Consider the following 18,784-nt stretch of genomic DNA (forward strand, 5'->3'; position numbering starts at 1 on the left):
CGAGTAAACAGTTTGAAACTGTAAAAAAATATTTAAGACGTTCTTATTCCATAATAACAGTGTTCTTGGTATTGCTGAAAACTGCGCTACGCTTGTGGCGCTTATTAAAAAGACTATGCAATTTGTCCATTTCCACTCTATTTTGCACCTGGAGTCTATGTGCAATCAACAGAAAGGAATGAAGTTCCAAGACACCTGCCACCGGAAAAAGAAACACAGCACCTGCCAAATACTTTCCCACATCTAAAGCAACACATGGTGTTTGAAATTCCTGTTCTATCCCGCAGATTACATCCAACTCCCGACCTCAATTCACAGTTTTGCCGAGATTACAAGAACCTCTGGTTACCTCTAGGAATCCCTCAACCCACGACACCTGGAAATACTGCCCTCATTGTTCGTCTTCTGCAACCACCACCTTTATCTGGTTGTACCAATTCACGCCCCGGATACTACCCCAAATGCATACATTCACTGCCCTTTACCGTTGTACACGTTACACTTTTAGAACCTCCCTCGGAGGTCTGCAGTCAACATACATTCCACATGCTGGGTCGTCATGTCTGCCAAGCTACACATTTCATACTTGTGCCCTTAAAAATGGTAAATGCCAGTATGTGCAAATGCACATTTTCTGCACATTACAACACCCAATGCTTAAATGCAACATTAGATGGCACCTTGCATGCACGTCTTTTAAATCTCACACCTATCCAACTTCACCCATAAAAGCAAAGCACCACCCTTTCACCCATGCTGTGAAGCGTACTTAAGAACCGAATGTTTATCGGAGAGCTGCACAACCCCACTAGGGGTATGAAGAACAATACAAATAATAATTAACAACCCAGGAAGCGTTTCTAACCTACCATAGACTAAGGAATCACTACATATACACCAATACAATACTAATCTGTTTTTTAATTCTAAAATAGATGGATAATAATGCTGCAAACTTCTACTCGGAGATTTTACACAGTTTGTATTTTCTTGCAGCATAACGTGCAGACGTTTAGTGCCTTGCTTACCTGCAGCAATATATATTTGGAAATACCATTTCAGCAACTGGCTAAAGAATGCTCGACCTATTATGGTCAGATTGAACCACAAATACATACCGTTCCAGCGAGGACATCATGAGGGCAGCAATTCAGTAGGTGGCTTTTGCACACCGCATCTTCGCTGAATTTAATGCGCTGACGGGTTGAATCGCCTGCAATATAGAAAAGCACAAAGCTCAGACAGGGACCAGTTGAGTGCTAGATGTACTGTTAGGTCAGGCAGGCTAGTCTGAGTGACAATGTGTTCAAAACTAAATGTGCAGGATAAAAATAAAATTGCCAGAAAAAAAGTCACTTAACTGGGTAAGATTAGAGCGAGAAGTCGGTTTACGTTTAAGGTGACATTTTGATTTCCTGATATTTGAAACTGGTAAACAGTTTTCTGTTATATTTTAATTTCCAGTCTAGATACTATTGTTGAGACGTTGAGGGTGACCCTGCCATTAGCAGCTTCTCATCTGTTACTCAAACAATGCCAAGATACCCTTTTACCATGAACCCAAAATTCCACCTTCCACTGCCCACTTTAACGTGAGGATGAGCCTTACCACTAACTTGCAGCAAATGACGAGACGAAAGCGTCTCAAACTTTTCCACTACTATGCGGTGATGGCTCTGGAAATCTAGTATATGGCCCATACTGGACCAGGCAAACCTGGAATTTGGGGCAACTCTGTTGTTCACTCTCTCCATTATTTAGAGTCCCTAATCCAAATAGGCTGTATAAGCATCTGTATCAAAGAATAAAAGGGTCCGATTAATGTACTACATCAAACAAACATGTTCACTTTACACTGGAACTAGCAGTAAGAGCGGCCATGGTGCAGAAAGACTAGAAAGTGCTGCAACAAATGGCCAGCCTCTGTGGTGCGAAATGGATCCCTGTTCAATGCCTCTTGGCCACAGGTTGCCAAGGCTGCATCCAACAGCAATATGATCAGAGGCTGACAGAGACCACTGCAAGTTTGCAGTTGGCCAGAAGCAACATTACAGTACATCTCCCAGACCAACTGACATACTAGAGAAATTCACACCGACTACCCTTTTCAGGTGTATAGAGCGAGTGTTTAATGACAAAAGAATGACTATGTGATTTTACAGGAATGTAGGGATAGAACAAAAACACTTTAAGAGCAGAACACAATTTTTGTGGAGTTGCTAACAGGGCGGTTTCACCAGCCACATCCTGAAGCTGTGTGTAAAGACCACCTACATTGTCCAACAAAATTCACAATGTAAAGCAATGTCAAATGTGGGTGTATGGCAGGGTAAGCTGAGGCCCAGAACAAATGGACATGCAGAACTCACCCCCATGCATCATGTTTGTACTAGTTAATCAGCTCGTGGCTGACTACCTAAACTAGCAACAGGGGGGGAGGGGAGATGGAGTACTCACAGAGAGCGAGAGAGTGAGGCTGAGACAGCACATCAGAGTGCCAGAGAAAGCAAGCCCGAGATACAGAAAGAGCACACAAGCACCATGAGAAAAATGAATGCACAAGACTCGCGAAAGCTTGAGTACGGATGACACAGACAGGGCATGGGAAAAAGAGAGATCATGGGCACGAAAGAACAGCAGTATGGGTTTCAGAAAGAGAAAAACAGAGAGAAAACATGGTTGCTACAGAGAGTGAAATTGCACAGGTGAAAGAACAGGAGCACTGGCAAGCGATTACGAGTGTATATGAATGACCTAGGTTCTCTAAAGTTTGCAGCAGTTCCTGAAACTGGTTATTACATCCCCTTTAACCCAGCTTGTTTTCTAAAGTTTGGAGCTGCTCACTATACTAGATTATATACTCTAATCGACCAAGCCTGTCCAAGCATCACACTCCTCTTTGCAAGGTTTTGAGGCTACTTTTATATTTTTCTGCATTAGTAATGAACATATTTTCACCACCAGCCGCCAGAGGAAAGCTTTTTTTTTTAAAATATTAAGTTTCAAACTGGTATATACACACTGCGAGTCCACCTTCTCTTCGGCCTCGTGGCTCTCAGGCGCACAGACTCCCCTTGCTGGTAGGGGGTTACAGTGAAAGAAGAGTGGGTTTTACTATCAAAACAAATCTGCAAAAAAGGTACTTACACACCGGTCAAATACATGGTCATTTGCCTTGCCATAGCCGTTCGTAAACTTGCCCCACACATGACCAACCGCCCCCTGGCCCATGGCTTCTTACGTTCCTGGATCAGGAGTTTTGGACGTCGTCATCCAGGTGGGAGCTCCAGCAGTCTCGACCCCAGCTCCACAAATACTCACGAGAGCTTTTCGACTGAAAGTTTAAACTGTGCTGTACACGGCTAGAAAAAAATGTTATTCTGTGAACAAAACGGGTTTGGATCTAGGTGTACAGCTGCTCCACACCCCAAAGTTACCATCAGCTGCACGAGTCACCAATCACCACCCACTCACCCTCCCACTGTGTGATCTGCTCAGTTAGAAGACACTTCACTCTGCCTGCATCGGTGCTCAATTAAGGAGCGGCTGCTGCACAGCATTAGTATATGTGTAGTCCACCTTTATTCTGAGCTAAGAATAAAACAAGTATTAGACCTATGAAAATGGGCCACGGCACTATAAGGCCATATGTTCTAAGACTACCACATTCTTTACACAGCTACCCTTATTTAAAAAAAACAAAAAAACATGAGACTTCTACATGAAACCACAATTTGTGGCCCGGACATTTCCCAAATCTAGTACTAAAGAATGAAGGTCTGATCCAACTAATTAATGGTAAGGCAAGCAGGGATACTAAACACTTGTTTCACCCAATGATGATACAGTAGAGTGGCCCAATGTTGGTTTTACCCAATGGCAATCGTCACAGCCACACAACAAAGGTTTCATTCAATGTTTATAAAATCAGAGTAATATAAATGGGGTTTCTCCAAATTACTTTACTTTCCAGCCCTCCTCTGGACCAAAGCCCAATCTTGAAAAAGGAAAACAAATGCAGATTACCCGTATTCCCATCAGATAATGATTCAAAGACCAAACACTGTTGTCAGCCTTGGGTTATGCTGTAGAGACCCATATCTTGTTTTAATCAATAGCAGTGCCAATGAGTCAACAGTGTTCTTGTCAAATGGCTATATGGACAAAGATATCCAAAAGAGCTTTAACCCCAAAAGCTATGCCTCAGGAGTGACCAGAATGGTTCAACCAATCGCTAGCCCTTCCAACCCAAAGCTGGTCTGCCTTAATGGAAGAGCCCCTAGGATCACAGAATGTTACTACCGTCCATTAACTAAGACACCAGAGATTCCCAGAAGATATGACTAAATTCTGAGGCCTTCCAAGGACATGTGTGGCGTTGACATTAAATGCTGCTCATAAATAGTTTGTACCGGTCTCCTTACCTCCCCTAGTGACAGAAGTACTGCCTGGAGGTTGGCAGTCAATGGAACAAGTTTTTTTGGAGGGAGACTTCTGTTTTTTACTATCCTGCAGCTATCAGTAAAGAGACTGTGTTGGGAGCCCATTGTCTATGTGCCAGATGGTGCTTCACTTCAGGACATCCGTGTCTCCGATCCTTACCTCAAACACTAAAATGGAATGCAGCCTCAATAGGAAGACTAGGAAAGTCTATGCTGAACGCAGTGTCAGAGCATCAGCAAAATCACAAATCCCAAGGATACACCCAGCCACAAGGAGGCATGATTTAGCAACGCCCCAAGACCACTTCCTCCCAGACAGACTGCATCTTAATCAAGAATCAGTTGGGACAAATAACTGATGTGGTGAAATAAATGAGAGCGAAAAGGGGAAGCATCAATAGAGCAGACATGTCTATCTTAGGTCTACATTACTTGCTGTGGAAGATATAACTTTAAGCAAAGTACTGTTGTGCTGCAGTTTCTAACCATTGCAGGAACTTGGGCTCAAATGTTTAGTGAATTGGCACACCAGTCCAACCTCAAGCAAAAACAGTGTCTCAAATAGAAGCCAGACTAAAATGGAGAATAACCAAAGAGTGTACTTCTGAGGTGTGCTTAACTTACACAAAGTATTAAGAAAACATGCCAATGGCGATAATCATACCATTTGGACACACAGGTGGAGTGAAACGCTTGCCTGGTGGAAAAAACAATGCAATAAGAAGATTAGCTTTCATTAACTGATCAACTTGGCCCAAATGTATGAAGTTAAGGATGCTGGCATGGGGCATGCCTCTGGCCATGAAGGCTTTTCTGAATAATTCTAGTTTGTAATGGCAGTCTGTAAGAAAGGGCAAAAGCAAGCACCACATAGGAGGTAAAGAGGGAGAAAAATTGAGTGGAATCACTTAAAGTCTCAAAGCGGCCACAGTTAAAGCTGTGCACATCACTGACCTGCAGGAGGGGTTTTAGATCAATTCACTTAAAGAATATTCTGTTGAATTATGGATGCAAGGCAAAATGTACAAGAATATAAGATAAAGCAAGCCACAGGAGGTGCATTTTCCAAACACATTTAGAGACTAAATGTGCAGAAGCCTCGGAGGATTCTCAGGTCCAAATCCATGCTTCAAATAGATGCAACAAGACCCAATTACACATGGATAGTGCCTCTGACAGTCAAACTATGGATTCACAACCAATCTTTATTTAGAACTCCTGCTGATACCCCAACTATAAATCCTGCTGCCTATAAGACATGCCCCACTTATACGAGCAGAACCACCAAAGGCACAGTTCACAGGTTCAATTCAAGAAAATAACATTACCGGAAATTCTTGATGCACTGACTTCCAACGCTTAATTAAAATGGCCTCTCTGGCGTTGGAAAAAAACTTTCAACAATGCAAGGTTCTCCATCAACCTGGCATTCATTCCAGCTTCCTGGTATATACTAATCAGTTGGTAAATGTCATTTATCAACAACTGCCAATTCAAAGAAACACCATTAAACAATTAACAGCTGTGCACTGGCCACCAAGTCTTGAACACTAACCCCCTTTGTCCACTGATATATGCCCAAACCACCTATAGGCTGCATGTACATTGTTGAACCTACTATATACAACAATTGGGGCCAGTCTTGGGGCCCGATTTAGAGCTTGGTGGACAAGGTTTTCCGTCACAATTATGACAGATATCACTTCTGCCATATTACAAGTGCATTACATTCAATGGCATTTGTTAATACACAGACGAGTTACCAGTCATGTTTGTGGCAGAGTAACTTCTCTGCCAAACTCTACATTATGTACTTAGTCTGCTGTTTTTACTAGTAGGCATGATGGGGGATAGCAATGCACAGGACTATGTGAAAACGACAGAGCCAACAAGCAATACAGTCTGCACTTGAAAATGTTATAGTTAAAGCACAGCCAACAGCTTTAGACTTACCCTGAGGCAGTCTGTGGGTGGCTAGGTTATCCAGGGTGCCCTAGGTCTTGCTATACAACAATTTCTGAACGTGCATCACATCACCTATTTTAGATCTCGGTCTAAGCCAAACAAAAAGCATGCATTCTTGAAAGCACTTAGACTTATGTTAACGCTATGAGAAGTTGTGCAGTTAAGCAATTTTGCAAGGGGTGTGCAATATAAAAAGATGTAGGGGTCCTCCCCGAAGGGAGTGGTGGTCTTCAAGTGATGTGACACAGCAAGTCCGGCATTAATTGATGTAGTTACCTGCAATCTACATTGGCAAATTCAGGGCCTCTTGGACATATAACAACTGCCTACAATGTAGGAAATGTCCCAAATACTGTGAATGCTTAGCAGCCTCACCATGTTTTGCCTATCTTGAGGCAATGGTTTCCAGACAAATCCCACAATCTGTCCTAAGAAACCAGGGCACAAATAGTATGCTACTGATGTCAATGACTACCTGCTCTGTCTCCATGAGCCAGTTAATTTCTTGACAGCAACTAGGGAACGACTAAAATCTTCTGAAGACAGGAACCTAGAACGATAAAACATGAATTCATTCAGCCATTTTAACTGGGCCCTCAGCTGGCATTTCTGGGCTGTGGTATTAGCAAACCCGTTAATGCTCTTACCACCTGGTAAAACAAAATCTAAGCACCTGTGCCCTCAGTTAAGGAACACAAAGAAACAAGGTCTTTAAAAAAGGTATGCCATGAAAGATCAAAGTTGAGAGGAAGGAGAATTGGACTAGCGTGTGGATTGTAAACTTTGGAAGCTGAAGACATAATTCTTGCTTTTACACCTATTCAAATTATCTAAATCTGTATACAAAATACTAAAAATCAGTAAAGATACAAATAAAATGTGAACGTGTAAATGGTATGTAAGGTTACGTAAAGTAGATAAACCATGTAAAGTACTCTCAATTCAGTACATCATCTAACGCCATACATCACTACAATTTATCTAGGAGACCTTTCAATAGCCTAAGGAACAATAGTATCAACATATTATAAACGGGTTGCTGGTAAAAAAAAAAAATGATATAAGCTTTATTTACAAATAAACAGTAAAAAAAAAAAGTCACTCACTCATTTCAACATAGGTTGTGCCTCATCTAGTAAAGGAGTTTTGTGGCAGCTTGGAAAGGCCAAGGAAGGTCTTCCACAAACACCATCCTTTACAGGACAAACACCCCTCAAGCTGCCTGCATTAAACAATAATTCAATTGTACAGAACAGTTGTTTATGCTATTGCTAACAACTTATGGAAAGTGATATTCATTTTGCGAACAGTTCAAATCGGAGGACAGTTAACACCGAGCCATTCGGTTTCAATTAGCTAAACTCCTCTAACAAGCCAAAGGTTATCATTTTGTGGAGGACAGCTTCCCTACTGCAGCTTAGTAAGGGAGAAGGTGAGGTTGCTAGGGTCCCTTATTTTTTTTTAACACATTAACTGCGTTTTGTCCACATTCATTTAACACATCGGAAAAGTTGTAGTTGTGATAACTCACGGCTTGGCGAATGCGGGGACCTTTCTGACACTCCCTTTGCAGATTCAAGTAGGCAGGCATAGATACACTGAACCTTTGTGAATAAAACAAGGCGCCAGATTGTTCAGTTTGTATAGAATACTCTGCCAGCAGATTTCAACACAGCATCTTGCATCGCTTTACATGATTAGAGCACAAATTAACAACGCTGTTCCTGCCATCACCGTTTCTAAAGGTGGGCAAAAAATTCTGCTTCACAGAGCCTGGTGGACACCACAGATAGATACAGCAACTAAAAGGTGAATGAAGTCATGGAATTGTGAAACATAAGGGCAGGATATTAATTGGAAGGCTTAAATTGGTGATAGAGGGCATTTAAAGAAAGGTCAACTTGTCTCCCATCTTGGACTTCATAGCAAGAACTAAGGGCCATATGTATCAAGGTACCAATTTGCGATTCTGTAATAGCGATTTTTAAGAAATCGCTATTTCAGAATCGCAAATTGGTATGTATCACGAAAATCGCATTTTTTTTAGCGATTTCCTAATATTCCTTAATAGCGAATTCGCAATTAAGTAATACTTTCCCATTCGGAGGCCTATCGGAAGGTATGGGAAATTTGCTAATCGCAAATTGAGAATAATTTCAAGGGTGCAGGGGTGTCCAAAGGACACCCTATTGCACCCCTGAAATAAGCATGGGTGCACATGTGGTGCACATACATGCCCTAAGGGCATGTATGTGCGTCACATGGCACTTAGACAAATGCAATAATTGGCATTTTTCAAGAAATTTGCAAATTACCACCAACTTGAAGTTGGTGGTAATTTGCGACTCCTTGGGGACAATTTGCGATTTTTTTTAACTTCATACATTGCATTTAAGGAATCGCAAAATTTGCGATTCCTTAAATGCAATCGCAAAATAAGGAATCGCAAATTCCATGATGCATACCATTTTGCGAAAATGAGTTTGCTAACACCGAAATTCTGCGGATTTTGGCGTTTGCGAACCCATTTGGCCTTGATACCTATGGCCCTAAGTTCTAAATGGGCTTTAAAGACAGAAGCGGCTAAAATTGTGAAAACCTGAAATAAACATAAAAAAAATAATGAAGAATTGCGCAGTAATTGGGGGAAGCATAAGGCCTATAATATGTTCAGCTGCAGCAGTAACTGGCTACATGGCCAGTTTGCTATTGCGGCCTTATTGCAACAACTGGGCAAGAAAGGCAAGGATGGATGTCATTACAGAATGTGAGTGATGCCCCCATCTACCTGCCACACTTACTAAAGCCAAAAAGGATCAATAATTAAGTGAACAAGACGCACACACTCCATGCAAGATAAATGCCTAACCCCAAAGCTTACAAAGAAGGGAAGGGACAGACTGCTTGGCCACCGCGCCGGCTCTGTGAAGCAGAATTTTCAGCACAGACCTCATCACTGTACCCCACCCAGCAGTTATTAAATATAATAGATTGATCATGCATCAATTGACAGTGGACGTACTCCGTGAGGCTACAGTGGGTATTTTGGTTCACATCAGGGACTTTGGCCCAAACCAGAGGGGCATATAGTGCTAGTCAGGAGATTGCTGCATGCACACCACTAATAACACATTCAAAGTGAAAGTAGCAGCCCTTCTGGTGCATGCACCCACCCGGCGCCACCCACCCAGCCAAGACGCAGCCCCCTAGCATAGCACAGAGCTGGAAGCATGAACACTGCTAATGTTCTAGCCATACGCACCTGAGGAAGCGGCCAGATGATGCCACAAGAATAAAGGCAGCTTCAAGTGCCAGAAAGGAACAAAAAATTCATGAACCTTGAAGGGACAAAAGTATCAAACAAGTAGCCCAGACAAAAAGGGCTTTGATGATGAGGAAGGAACACAAATGGGTGAGATAGAATGCTTGGAGTGTATGGACGGCTACCTTGGCTTATATAAGCAAAAAAGGTGCACATTTACTATGACACAGAATGCCGGAATTTTGAACAACAAAGGAAAACGGTATGCTTGTATTATCAGTAAAAATTAACTAGGCACTGAGTTATTGGAGAAGAGACAGTTGGATTAGTACTGATAAGGAGTCAATATATTTGGACACCCGGAGGCTTGGATTATCAGTACAGATATACAGTACTGGAGCGCAGAATGCCTAAATGTATAGAATGTCATACACTGAGGTCAAAGAAGCTCTGTGCCAATTGCACAGACATTCAGTTGGAATTGGAGAGCTGTGGGTTTCTCCAAGCTAGTCAACATGTCACAACACAAGACTATAAGCTTCAAATTACTTGGTGATCCCTGGAAAGTGGAGGATTAGGTAACAGATAGAGCATACAGTGGTAATATCAAAATATGTATTTATATGTTACTCAAGAGACACATATTCATAATTTAAGTCGATAACCAGGAGGTTAACATGACACAGTGAAAGACCAGAAGAGATGGATCAGAAAGTAACAATGGTTTTTACTCACAATACGCCATGAATGCTTCCTGGGAGATCCGGCAGGGTTTCCATGTGACCTTAAATATGCAAACAAATCAACCTAAATGGACTCAAAAGCAGTCTTAAATTTGGATCCAAGGCACAGGCCTTTTGAAATTGCTCTTCAAAAGGGCCAACTGAAGCAATATGTGCTCTGCAATAATTATCCAGTAACAGATCACAAATAAACTCTAATCAGCTTTATAGAGGGGCAGCGGGTATTTTTACTCCACATGCATAATTTCTGGTATCATTTTGGACTTCCACAATATAGATAGAACACACACACACGGACACAAAAACACCAAGACTCACAACACCAGAGAAGAGAGATGGGGGGGGGGTGTCACACAATAGGTCTTCTTCAAGCACTAGAGTAAAATATCACAACGTATTGTTCAGTCAAAAGACTGGTGATTCATAGTCCACCATACAGTGAGAACACTTAGTCACACTTTGTGTCGAAATAGCTCTGAACACAAAAGTAAATCCCAGTGAGCACATGCTTCTTTCTTACTCCTGTCGCAAACTGCTGTACCAGAAACAAGCAACACTCGTCAAATCTACTTACTGGTGTGAATAGAGAAGCCTGCATGCAAGGTACTGGCATTTTCACATTGAAATACGGAGGGGTCAATAAGACACTGCAGGCTGCCAAAGGCTCCTGCACAGGATTCACACACCCTGTGACTCTCAATCTGAGCATATATATTACCTCTACAAATGTAGAATAATGTATATCTCAAAACAATAACGAAGGCATAGAGGCCTCAAAAGTGTATAACCACAAGGAGCATGCGTGTCACATGCTAATAAAAAGGACATTTGAAAGGGTCAAGATAAGTAAACTGGACAATCAGCTATACAACTAAATCAATTCTTAACCAGAGCACCACAAGAAGTTGTTCACCCGTAATTCTATTCTAGCACTCCTGATCCATAAGGCCAGATACTGATGAGCACATCATAAAGAACAGCAATGATGGGTGTACAGGCCCGAATTTTTTAAGAATGTGAGCTCTGGGGATGGTGATTTAGAGGCATATGAGCTTTGGACCACACATTCAGTGTGCTGTCTTTTTTGCCAGTTAGTCAACTTGCAATGCAAAGCCAAAACTGGAAAGTTGGTCTGATGTTGGCTGGCAACCTCTTGGCTTTGTCAATGTATGTTTCGTTGTGTCAGTTTTTGAAAAACTTTATTGTTGTGGTAGCAATCAAAAATGAATAAATAAATATGATGAAAAGCAAGAAATATTTTTGCCCCCAAAAAAAGCACACATTGCCAAAGTAGTAGTCTCTGGACTAACGTGAACTACTGTGAGAGGGCGTGCTCATTAAAAAAGGGCAGCATGCTGTCACTCACACTGAAGTTAGCCAATAGCTGAACTAGGCTGACCTACTGCCCCATGCTGTAGGGGGGGGGGGGGGGTCAGAAAACAAAAAATTTATAACAAAAGACTAATGGATAAAGAAGGCTAACTTAAAGTCCCTATTACCTATTATATTATACGTATAACCAGACCTAAAAACGAAGAGTGGGTGTCAGTGACTGAGGGGGACCTACGATGCTGGAAGGACAGGCTTACTTAAAAGTTTTGAACATTGAGAATGCTCTTCTCTGACACATACCTAGCAAAAATCAACTTGCTGCTTTAACATCCCCATCGAGGACCTTCTGCCTTTTACCTCCTATCCATACTCTCAGCATATTTGCTTGCAAACAACTGCTTTAACATCTGTGTACTAACCAGCAACCTTGCTCATGTCTCCAAGCCAATTCCAGGAAGTTGTAGAGGAACTGGTGGAAGCAGTATGGCACCAGCATTCTGCAATGGCTTTAACAGCAAGAAACTATATACTATGTTCAAAGCTGAGCAAGCCATACATAACAGAGAATAGCAAGTGAAAGTAACAGATTACTAAAGAGAGGTAAAACAGGCAAGGCGAACAAACTCCAAACAGAAACAGACGTATCTAAGGTTTCTGTTGAAACCTGTTATACTGCCACAGCCAGAAAAAGGAGGACATATTTAAATGCCACTTTAAGATTCAAGCAGCAAGACATTTCTGCATGTTTAGTATCACTAATTATCACAATAGACCAAACACTTCTAAACAATTTAACGAGCTTGGCTGTTTTTGCGCAGAGATATGCTAGAAATTAAAAGAGAGCAACCCATAAATATTACTTTGCTCGTCCTTTTTGGACAACAGTCTTCCCAAGCCACCACAGGCCGAGCAAAGAATAACATACATTCCCATCAAAAACATTAAATGCCTCGAAGAAGAGTGTCCCAGAAAGTACAAATTATGTATGGTCATAGCTTAGTCATGTTAAGTTAGTAAACTATGGAAACTCTTGTCTCAAGGCCCATTAGTGAAAAATGTCTAAGCGTATCTTAAGTGAGAGGACATGCCAAATAACATAACTGCAGGGTATACCATTGAATTCTATACATTTACTGATCATGCAGACAGCTCCCTTCAACTTCACTGAGCACAATCCTGGAATAAGTCTTAGAGCGCTTTTTACAAATAAAGCTTGCCAGATTTTAGAACACACAATACTAAATGCCCTCTACTCGGGAGCATTTTTTATTTTGTCAAAACAGAGGGATATGCACATGGCACAGTGGTGGGGAAGATGTTAACCACACTCTAAGTTAATTGCATGGTGAGAAAAATGGGTGGGAAGTACTGATTAAGGTGTATTTTTGTTATTCTACAGGTCTATCTAATTGAGCATTTCTTGATCACACGGAGTAGAAAAGAGACCTATGGGTATGCTGGATACAAAAGGTACCCACACCATTCACCTTAAGTGGAATATACTGTGGAGAAAGAAAAAAAAACATGGAGCAGAAAAGAATGATCAGTCTTGCAAGAAAGCAGGGTAATCTCTCCACTATACACAGAGCGCATACACAAGTAATGAAAAATGCACAAAAGATCGCCTAAGTAATTGAGCATGCATCAATGTTGAACCCAAAGAAAAACAAAGAAAGCGCTGTCGAGACCGCAGATTTACAGAGGAGGTGAAGTGAAAAACTTTATGGCAAGAGGAATTGTGTAATGAACTGTAGATGGTCAGAAAATTACATCTTGGCCTTAACCTTATAGACTAACTCCCCCTTTTGAAGGATGGGTTCTCTCCTATGTTTATTTGTAAAATGATACAACTGAAAAAGGCCTGCTCACATAAAATTACTTATTACAGTATCACTGCTCTTAATTTTAAGTGATGTAAAATATTACATTTGTTATAGTGGGTGATTTAGTCATATCTAACACCTATCTACGTAATTAACCCCTTCCATGCTGATGACGAACCCCAGCCGTCATGCACTACGGTGCTTGTGTGCTGATGACGGCTGGGGTTTGTCACGGCCCGCCCATGTTTGTGTTGTTTACAGCACACCAGGGGAATCGTGGCCGCATGGAAGGGGTTAATGTTGTTGATGTTTGCATGAGAATTCAGACAGTGACAAATCTAAAGTATAGCCATCATTTTATTTAGGGATATGCTGAATTAAAATACGCCAAAATGAGGGAGAACGGATGCTGCCCTCAACACCCACCCTCTTCCAGAATAACAAAAATCTAGAGCAAGTTACCCCCCCCCCCCTGTCAGAAACACAACAAATAAATGCTAACTGTGGAGCAGTTCAGAAAAGGTCAATTCTTCCTCGCCAGTAATGACTAAAACCACACTCACAGGGGGCTCGCAAACATATGCATAAAGCTCTACTCTAACCGACAGACAACAATTTCTTAGGCACCTACCACAAGAAGCCAAAAAGCACAACAAGCTGGTGTTTATTGTCCAAAACAGCAAAAAGGTCAAAAACAATATAAATGGCCTTTGTCTAAATCCTGAATTGCTAACTACACAGCCCCTTCCAATTATTTACCACAGGAAAAATAAAACGTTTATATGGAGAACAAATTAAGTTCTACATATATGGCCAATATTCCACGAAACTTGAGTACTCTTCAACCAAACACCTTTTTAGGTCTCGCCTACGCAGTGCACAAGCACTGCATAGGAGACTTTTATCCGTTGTGCAGCTCTTTTTACAAGCACATACTCATGCTTGTGGCGGCATACGCCTTGCGGGAGTGCGCAGCGGCGTGCCACAAACATGAGTATGTGCTTAGAAAAAGAGCAGACTGCTCTCTCCAGCGCAGGCACACCACTCGTGGGTGCACCCCTCTGCCTCTCTCTCCTGTTGCAGCGCGAGGCACACACACGTGTTCTTCTACTTCTCGTTCCTATGCTTCCCTGGTAATGGTTTGAAGCATGAGAGCAGCTTTGTCAGAAGCGTTTGTAGGGATAAAGCCTTAAATGCTAACGCCTTTCGAGGCCATTCTCTGGTTTATGGTGGCAACTAGGATGCATTGTGTTGTATATACTTTCATTTACATACCGGTCCGTGTTTCCCCTATTATCTTGCAAAGAAGCATTGCGCTTGCCCAGTTACTGGTCTATTAAGGTCATATATTAAGACCCCCCCCAGCGCCTACCTACTTCCTGTTGCAGCCATCCATATCATGAGAAATCACAAGCATTTTTGCTCACAGCCACCAGCTTGTTTCTCAAGCGCTGCAAAGAATATGCTTTTAATTTTTCACACTATGTCTATTGCCTCACGTAATTCTGTAGTTGAATTGCCCAAAGTTGTCTGTTCTTGGTGGCAGCCAACATTTTTCTTTTTCTTTGACAGTACATGATGATGAGGCCCGCTCCTCTTCTCACTCCTTTTGTTAACTTCAGCTGCTCCCTCCGCCCAGTGACAGCAATGGCAATGTTTGGTGCCATTGACTATGCTCAATGCGAGCTGGAATTGGAAGTCGAAGCTTGAAACGTCATTCTTACTTTTCCAGTAGACCAGACTACCCCACCTTCGCTGTAACCAGTTTTGCAGCAGCCTCTGATTAAGCTAGCCGTGGTTGCTGTAGAAAACAAGCATTGGCATAGCAAATAGGTCTTGCCTTTGGGACCTTATAAGTGTTTAGCCATGCAACACTTGATGGTGCACCAAGGATATTGTGCTGGATAACTAAACACTTATAAGGTCCCAAAGGCAAGACATATTGACTATGCCAATGCTTGTTATTCACGAAGTCAAGAGAAAAAGCCTCGAGTGAGAAAAAAAAAAAAAGAAGAACAAAAAAAAAAAAGGGACCATACAGCTCGATAGACGTCGCCTTCAAATTTCACTTACAAAAAGGTGTATTCTTTATAGCACCACAAAAGCATAAATGTCCATGCGGACAAAATGTAATTAACATTTAAAAAAGAAAACGACTAAACTGCTCTTCAAAAATGTACAACAAAGTTTGAGCACTGAGCTTAAAAATATAAATAAGGAGTATGTGCTATGTAAGACAAGCGAGGAACGTCGTTTAGAACAACATCATTAGTCACTAGCTGTTGTGGATAAAGCAGGCCAATACTTGATTCACACTGGGACACAATAGTAACAAGTCACCTCTGTAAAAGAAATGTGCACTTGAGCCAACCTGTATTGTTCACTGGGTACGGCTATCACAGTTTACATGTTTCAACGGTACAACACTCGCCTGCCAACTCAGAGCATTACTTCATAGAAGCATAAAGAAATAAAAACAAATCGCCGTAAAGATATTTAGCCTGTCTTGGTAGTAATGTTTACTTTTCTAACAGCAGGTTATAGAAGAAGAGTTCAAATAAATGTCATTATTGCTATTAGAAAGGGGTGAGCACCTCAAATTAAACCTGGCACTCCAGAAAATATGCCTTGCTTTTTACCTGCATTAAATGCCTTCTTGTAAAATGTTTCTCATGTTCGCTCTCAAATCCTACTCCCTGAAGCAAGTACTAATTAATATCCCTCCAATATTTACAAATACTACTAGCAAAAGAAAACATTTTATCCTTGAATGCTTTGCCTCAAGTCAGAGGCTACCAACACACAATAGAAGAAAACCCCAGGGGCACAGAACAGAATCAATGCTTAAAAAAATACTTGCACAATGGAAGACTGTAATAACACACGGTCATCCCCATATTTCGGACACAAGTAAAACCTGAACTTCCATAAATAATTATTACGTTTCAAGGAATGTGAACACCCTTAAAATTAGTCCTAGAAAGACACCTTCTGCTCCTTGACAAACGTAAATAATGTGGCTACTTGTTCGGGTACCTTTTCCGACCCTGATATTGTCTGAAACAACAACATATAACAAAAAACAAGACAGCTTGAACTTGTATCAAAATACATTTCCCGTTTACGTCCACATCATTCTATCCCCTGCACTGAGATGCCGCACGATTATATGATTAAATCATTAAAGGTGACTTGGGGTGGGTCCCCATTAGGAGGTAGGGCTTAAAGTATTCCTTTTGACACCAGCAAACATTCTGATGTTTCAAACATGAACAGTATAAGTACCCACGGCATTAGGTGGTTTGATGGATATCACAATGACTCCAACAGACATAGGGGTGCAAAAGAAAAAACACACCAACATGTCTTTAAGACCCATGTTGATGGGGAGGACAAGTGGTCATCAACCACAGCCAGGCAGATGTTAGACACCTACGCCCATAGTTGAAGACATGTCAACTGCGAGAACACCATTGGAAGCCATGATGATGCCATTGACCTATGGCAACGTGAGAAACCCAGGTCAGTGTCAGCATAAGATACCGCAATGGCACCAACCACCACTACGATGTCACTGACCTTTGGAGATGTTAGAGACATGGCAAAAAAGGTCATGATGATATCAACGACCTATGCTGACTTTAAATCAATATGATGTCGCTTTATTTAAGCTAAAAAAGGTGGCATAACCAAAGGCCTGATGTCATCAGCAAAGGATTTCGCGATTGCGTCAGAAGTAACCGTGATGCCAGTGAGCCATGCAGACCTCACACACAAATGATATCACCAAGGAAGGCAGTAACGTCAGAGAACTAAGACCACTTTATAAAAGCCATGGCGGTGCCAAATACTTAAGTCTGAAGTCACCTAATAATACCAACGCGATGTAAAGAAAATAGAGAGCCATAAGAGACCCAAGAAGATTTCACTAAATTAAACGGGGATTACAACAAATATCAATGGCAAATGAACTGCTTATGGAGATGTCTGCAAATGCCCCAATGGCGTCAAAGACACAAAATGACATAACGGGTCTAAGATGACGTCAGCCCCTCTGGTTTGTGCGTCAGCCCCCAACTGATGACAAAGCTTTTTGCCCGCACCCGTCACAATGAACTCTCTGCTCCGCCGCTGGCGGCAACCACCCATCAATAGGGCCAGCCCTCTTCGTGGGCGTGATAGGGGGAGGCCATGGAGGTCGCACTGTCAATCAATGACCTCCCACCCCCAGCTCGCTCCCCGCCCCCGGGAGTTCCACAAAACACAAAATGGCGGCTACTGCCCCTTACCATCCCGAGAGGTGCCCATCAGCTGGTCAAGCATAGCGCGCATCTGTGCCTGGGCCGACATGGCGGGAAGGTGGGGATTTTGTCAGCGGGCAGTAAAAAATTAAAACGGGGCGAAGGTCTCCGCCTGGAGCTCCCGCCACCGCAACCCGTCCGAAGAGAGCGCGAGTCTCTATCTGTACTGCGCAAGCTCAGTTATTCAGCCTCCACACTGGCTGGCGCTCGACCAGTGACGACGCACAACTCTGTACGCAACTGCCAACACGATTGGAGGAGACGTCCCGTCTTCGGCCGCAACACTCATTGGAGGACAGGACGGACGGAGCGGACGTCATTTTTTTTTCAATACGTATTTATTGACTGGTGTTCGCTGGGTTTTTAGCCTGACTCCAGTTTGGTTAGTGAGAAGTGCTAACAAGCATTGGCATAGCCCAGTGTTTCCCAAACTTTTTAAACCCGTGGCTCCCTTGACCTAGTTGGCCGTGGCTCCCCCCCATTTTTTTTTACGGGTGGAGGATGTAAGTAAGACCTCGGGAATACTTCCTGTTGGCTTCCTTAAATTAATTGGGATGCAATGACGGTATTGGGGATAAAACGGATAGCAGCTGCTAGCTAGCTATTCACAAACTACCAGCAGACCATTAGTCAATCTCAGAGGTGTTGTAAGCACATCAACTAGTTCCCTATTGGCATCACTTTGCAAATGTTGGTACACTGTACAGATGATTTTTCACTTTTCTTTAAATTAAAGGTGACAAGTGGCATATTGGCAAGACCTGTGGTGCACATCTACAGCACTTTTTTCATTTCGAAAGTAAACACAAAAATAGTTTTTATAGATGCACATTAGGGAGGGCGAGATACAGGATGTACTCAAATATTGCAGTGGTTCACGTATTTGTTGGGTTGACTTGACATGGTGGCCCACCCA

At 42.2% G+C, this 18,784-nt stretch overlaps 1 protein-coding gene across 2 annotated transcripts in view; it reads right to left on the reverse strand.

Moving 5' to 3' along the window:
- Positions 1-18,042, reverse strand: part of LUC7L2 (LUC7 like 2, pre-mRNA splicing factor) — a 172,186-nt gene extending 154,144 nt beyond the window's left edge. The window contains exons 1-3 of one of the 2 annotated variants that reach the window (XM_086958805.1): positions 17,857-18,040; positions 7,939-8,011; positions 1,119-1,213 (exon numbers count right to left, since the gene is read on the reverse strand). In XM_086958805.1, coding sequence (XP_086814931.1) covers positions 1,119-1,213; positions 7,939-8,011; positions 17,857-17,859 — 171 coding nt within the window. In that variant the 5' untranslated portion in view covers positions 17,860-18,040. Of the gene's footprint in view, positions 1-1,118; positions 1,214-7,938; positions 8,012-17,856 lie in introns of both variants that reach the window. The other variant, XM_086958807.1, reaches the window with a different exon arrangement.
- Between the last annotated feature and the right edge of the window lie 742 nt (positions 18,043-18,784).

The sequence above is a fragment of the Lissotriton vulgaris genome, chromosome 1_1 (assembly GCF_964263255.1).
Source record: "Lissotriton vulgaris chromosome 1_1, aLisVul1.2, whole genome shotgun sequence".
Lineage (NCBI taxonomy): Eukaryota > Metazoa > Chordata > Amphibia > Caudata > Salamandridae > Lissotriton > Lissotriton vulgaris.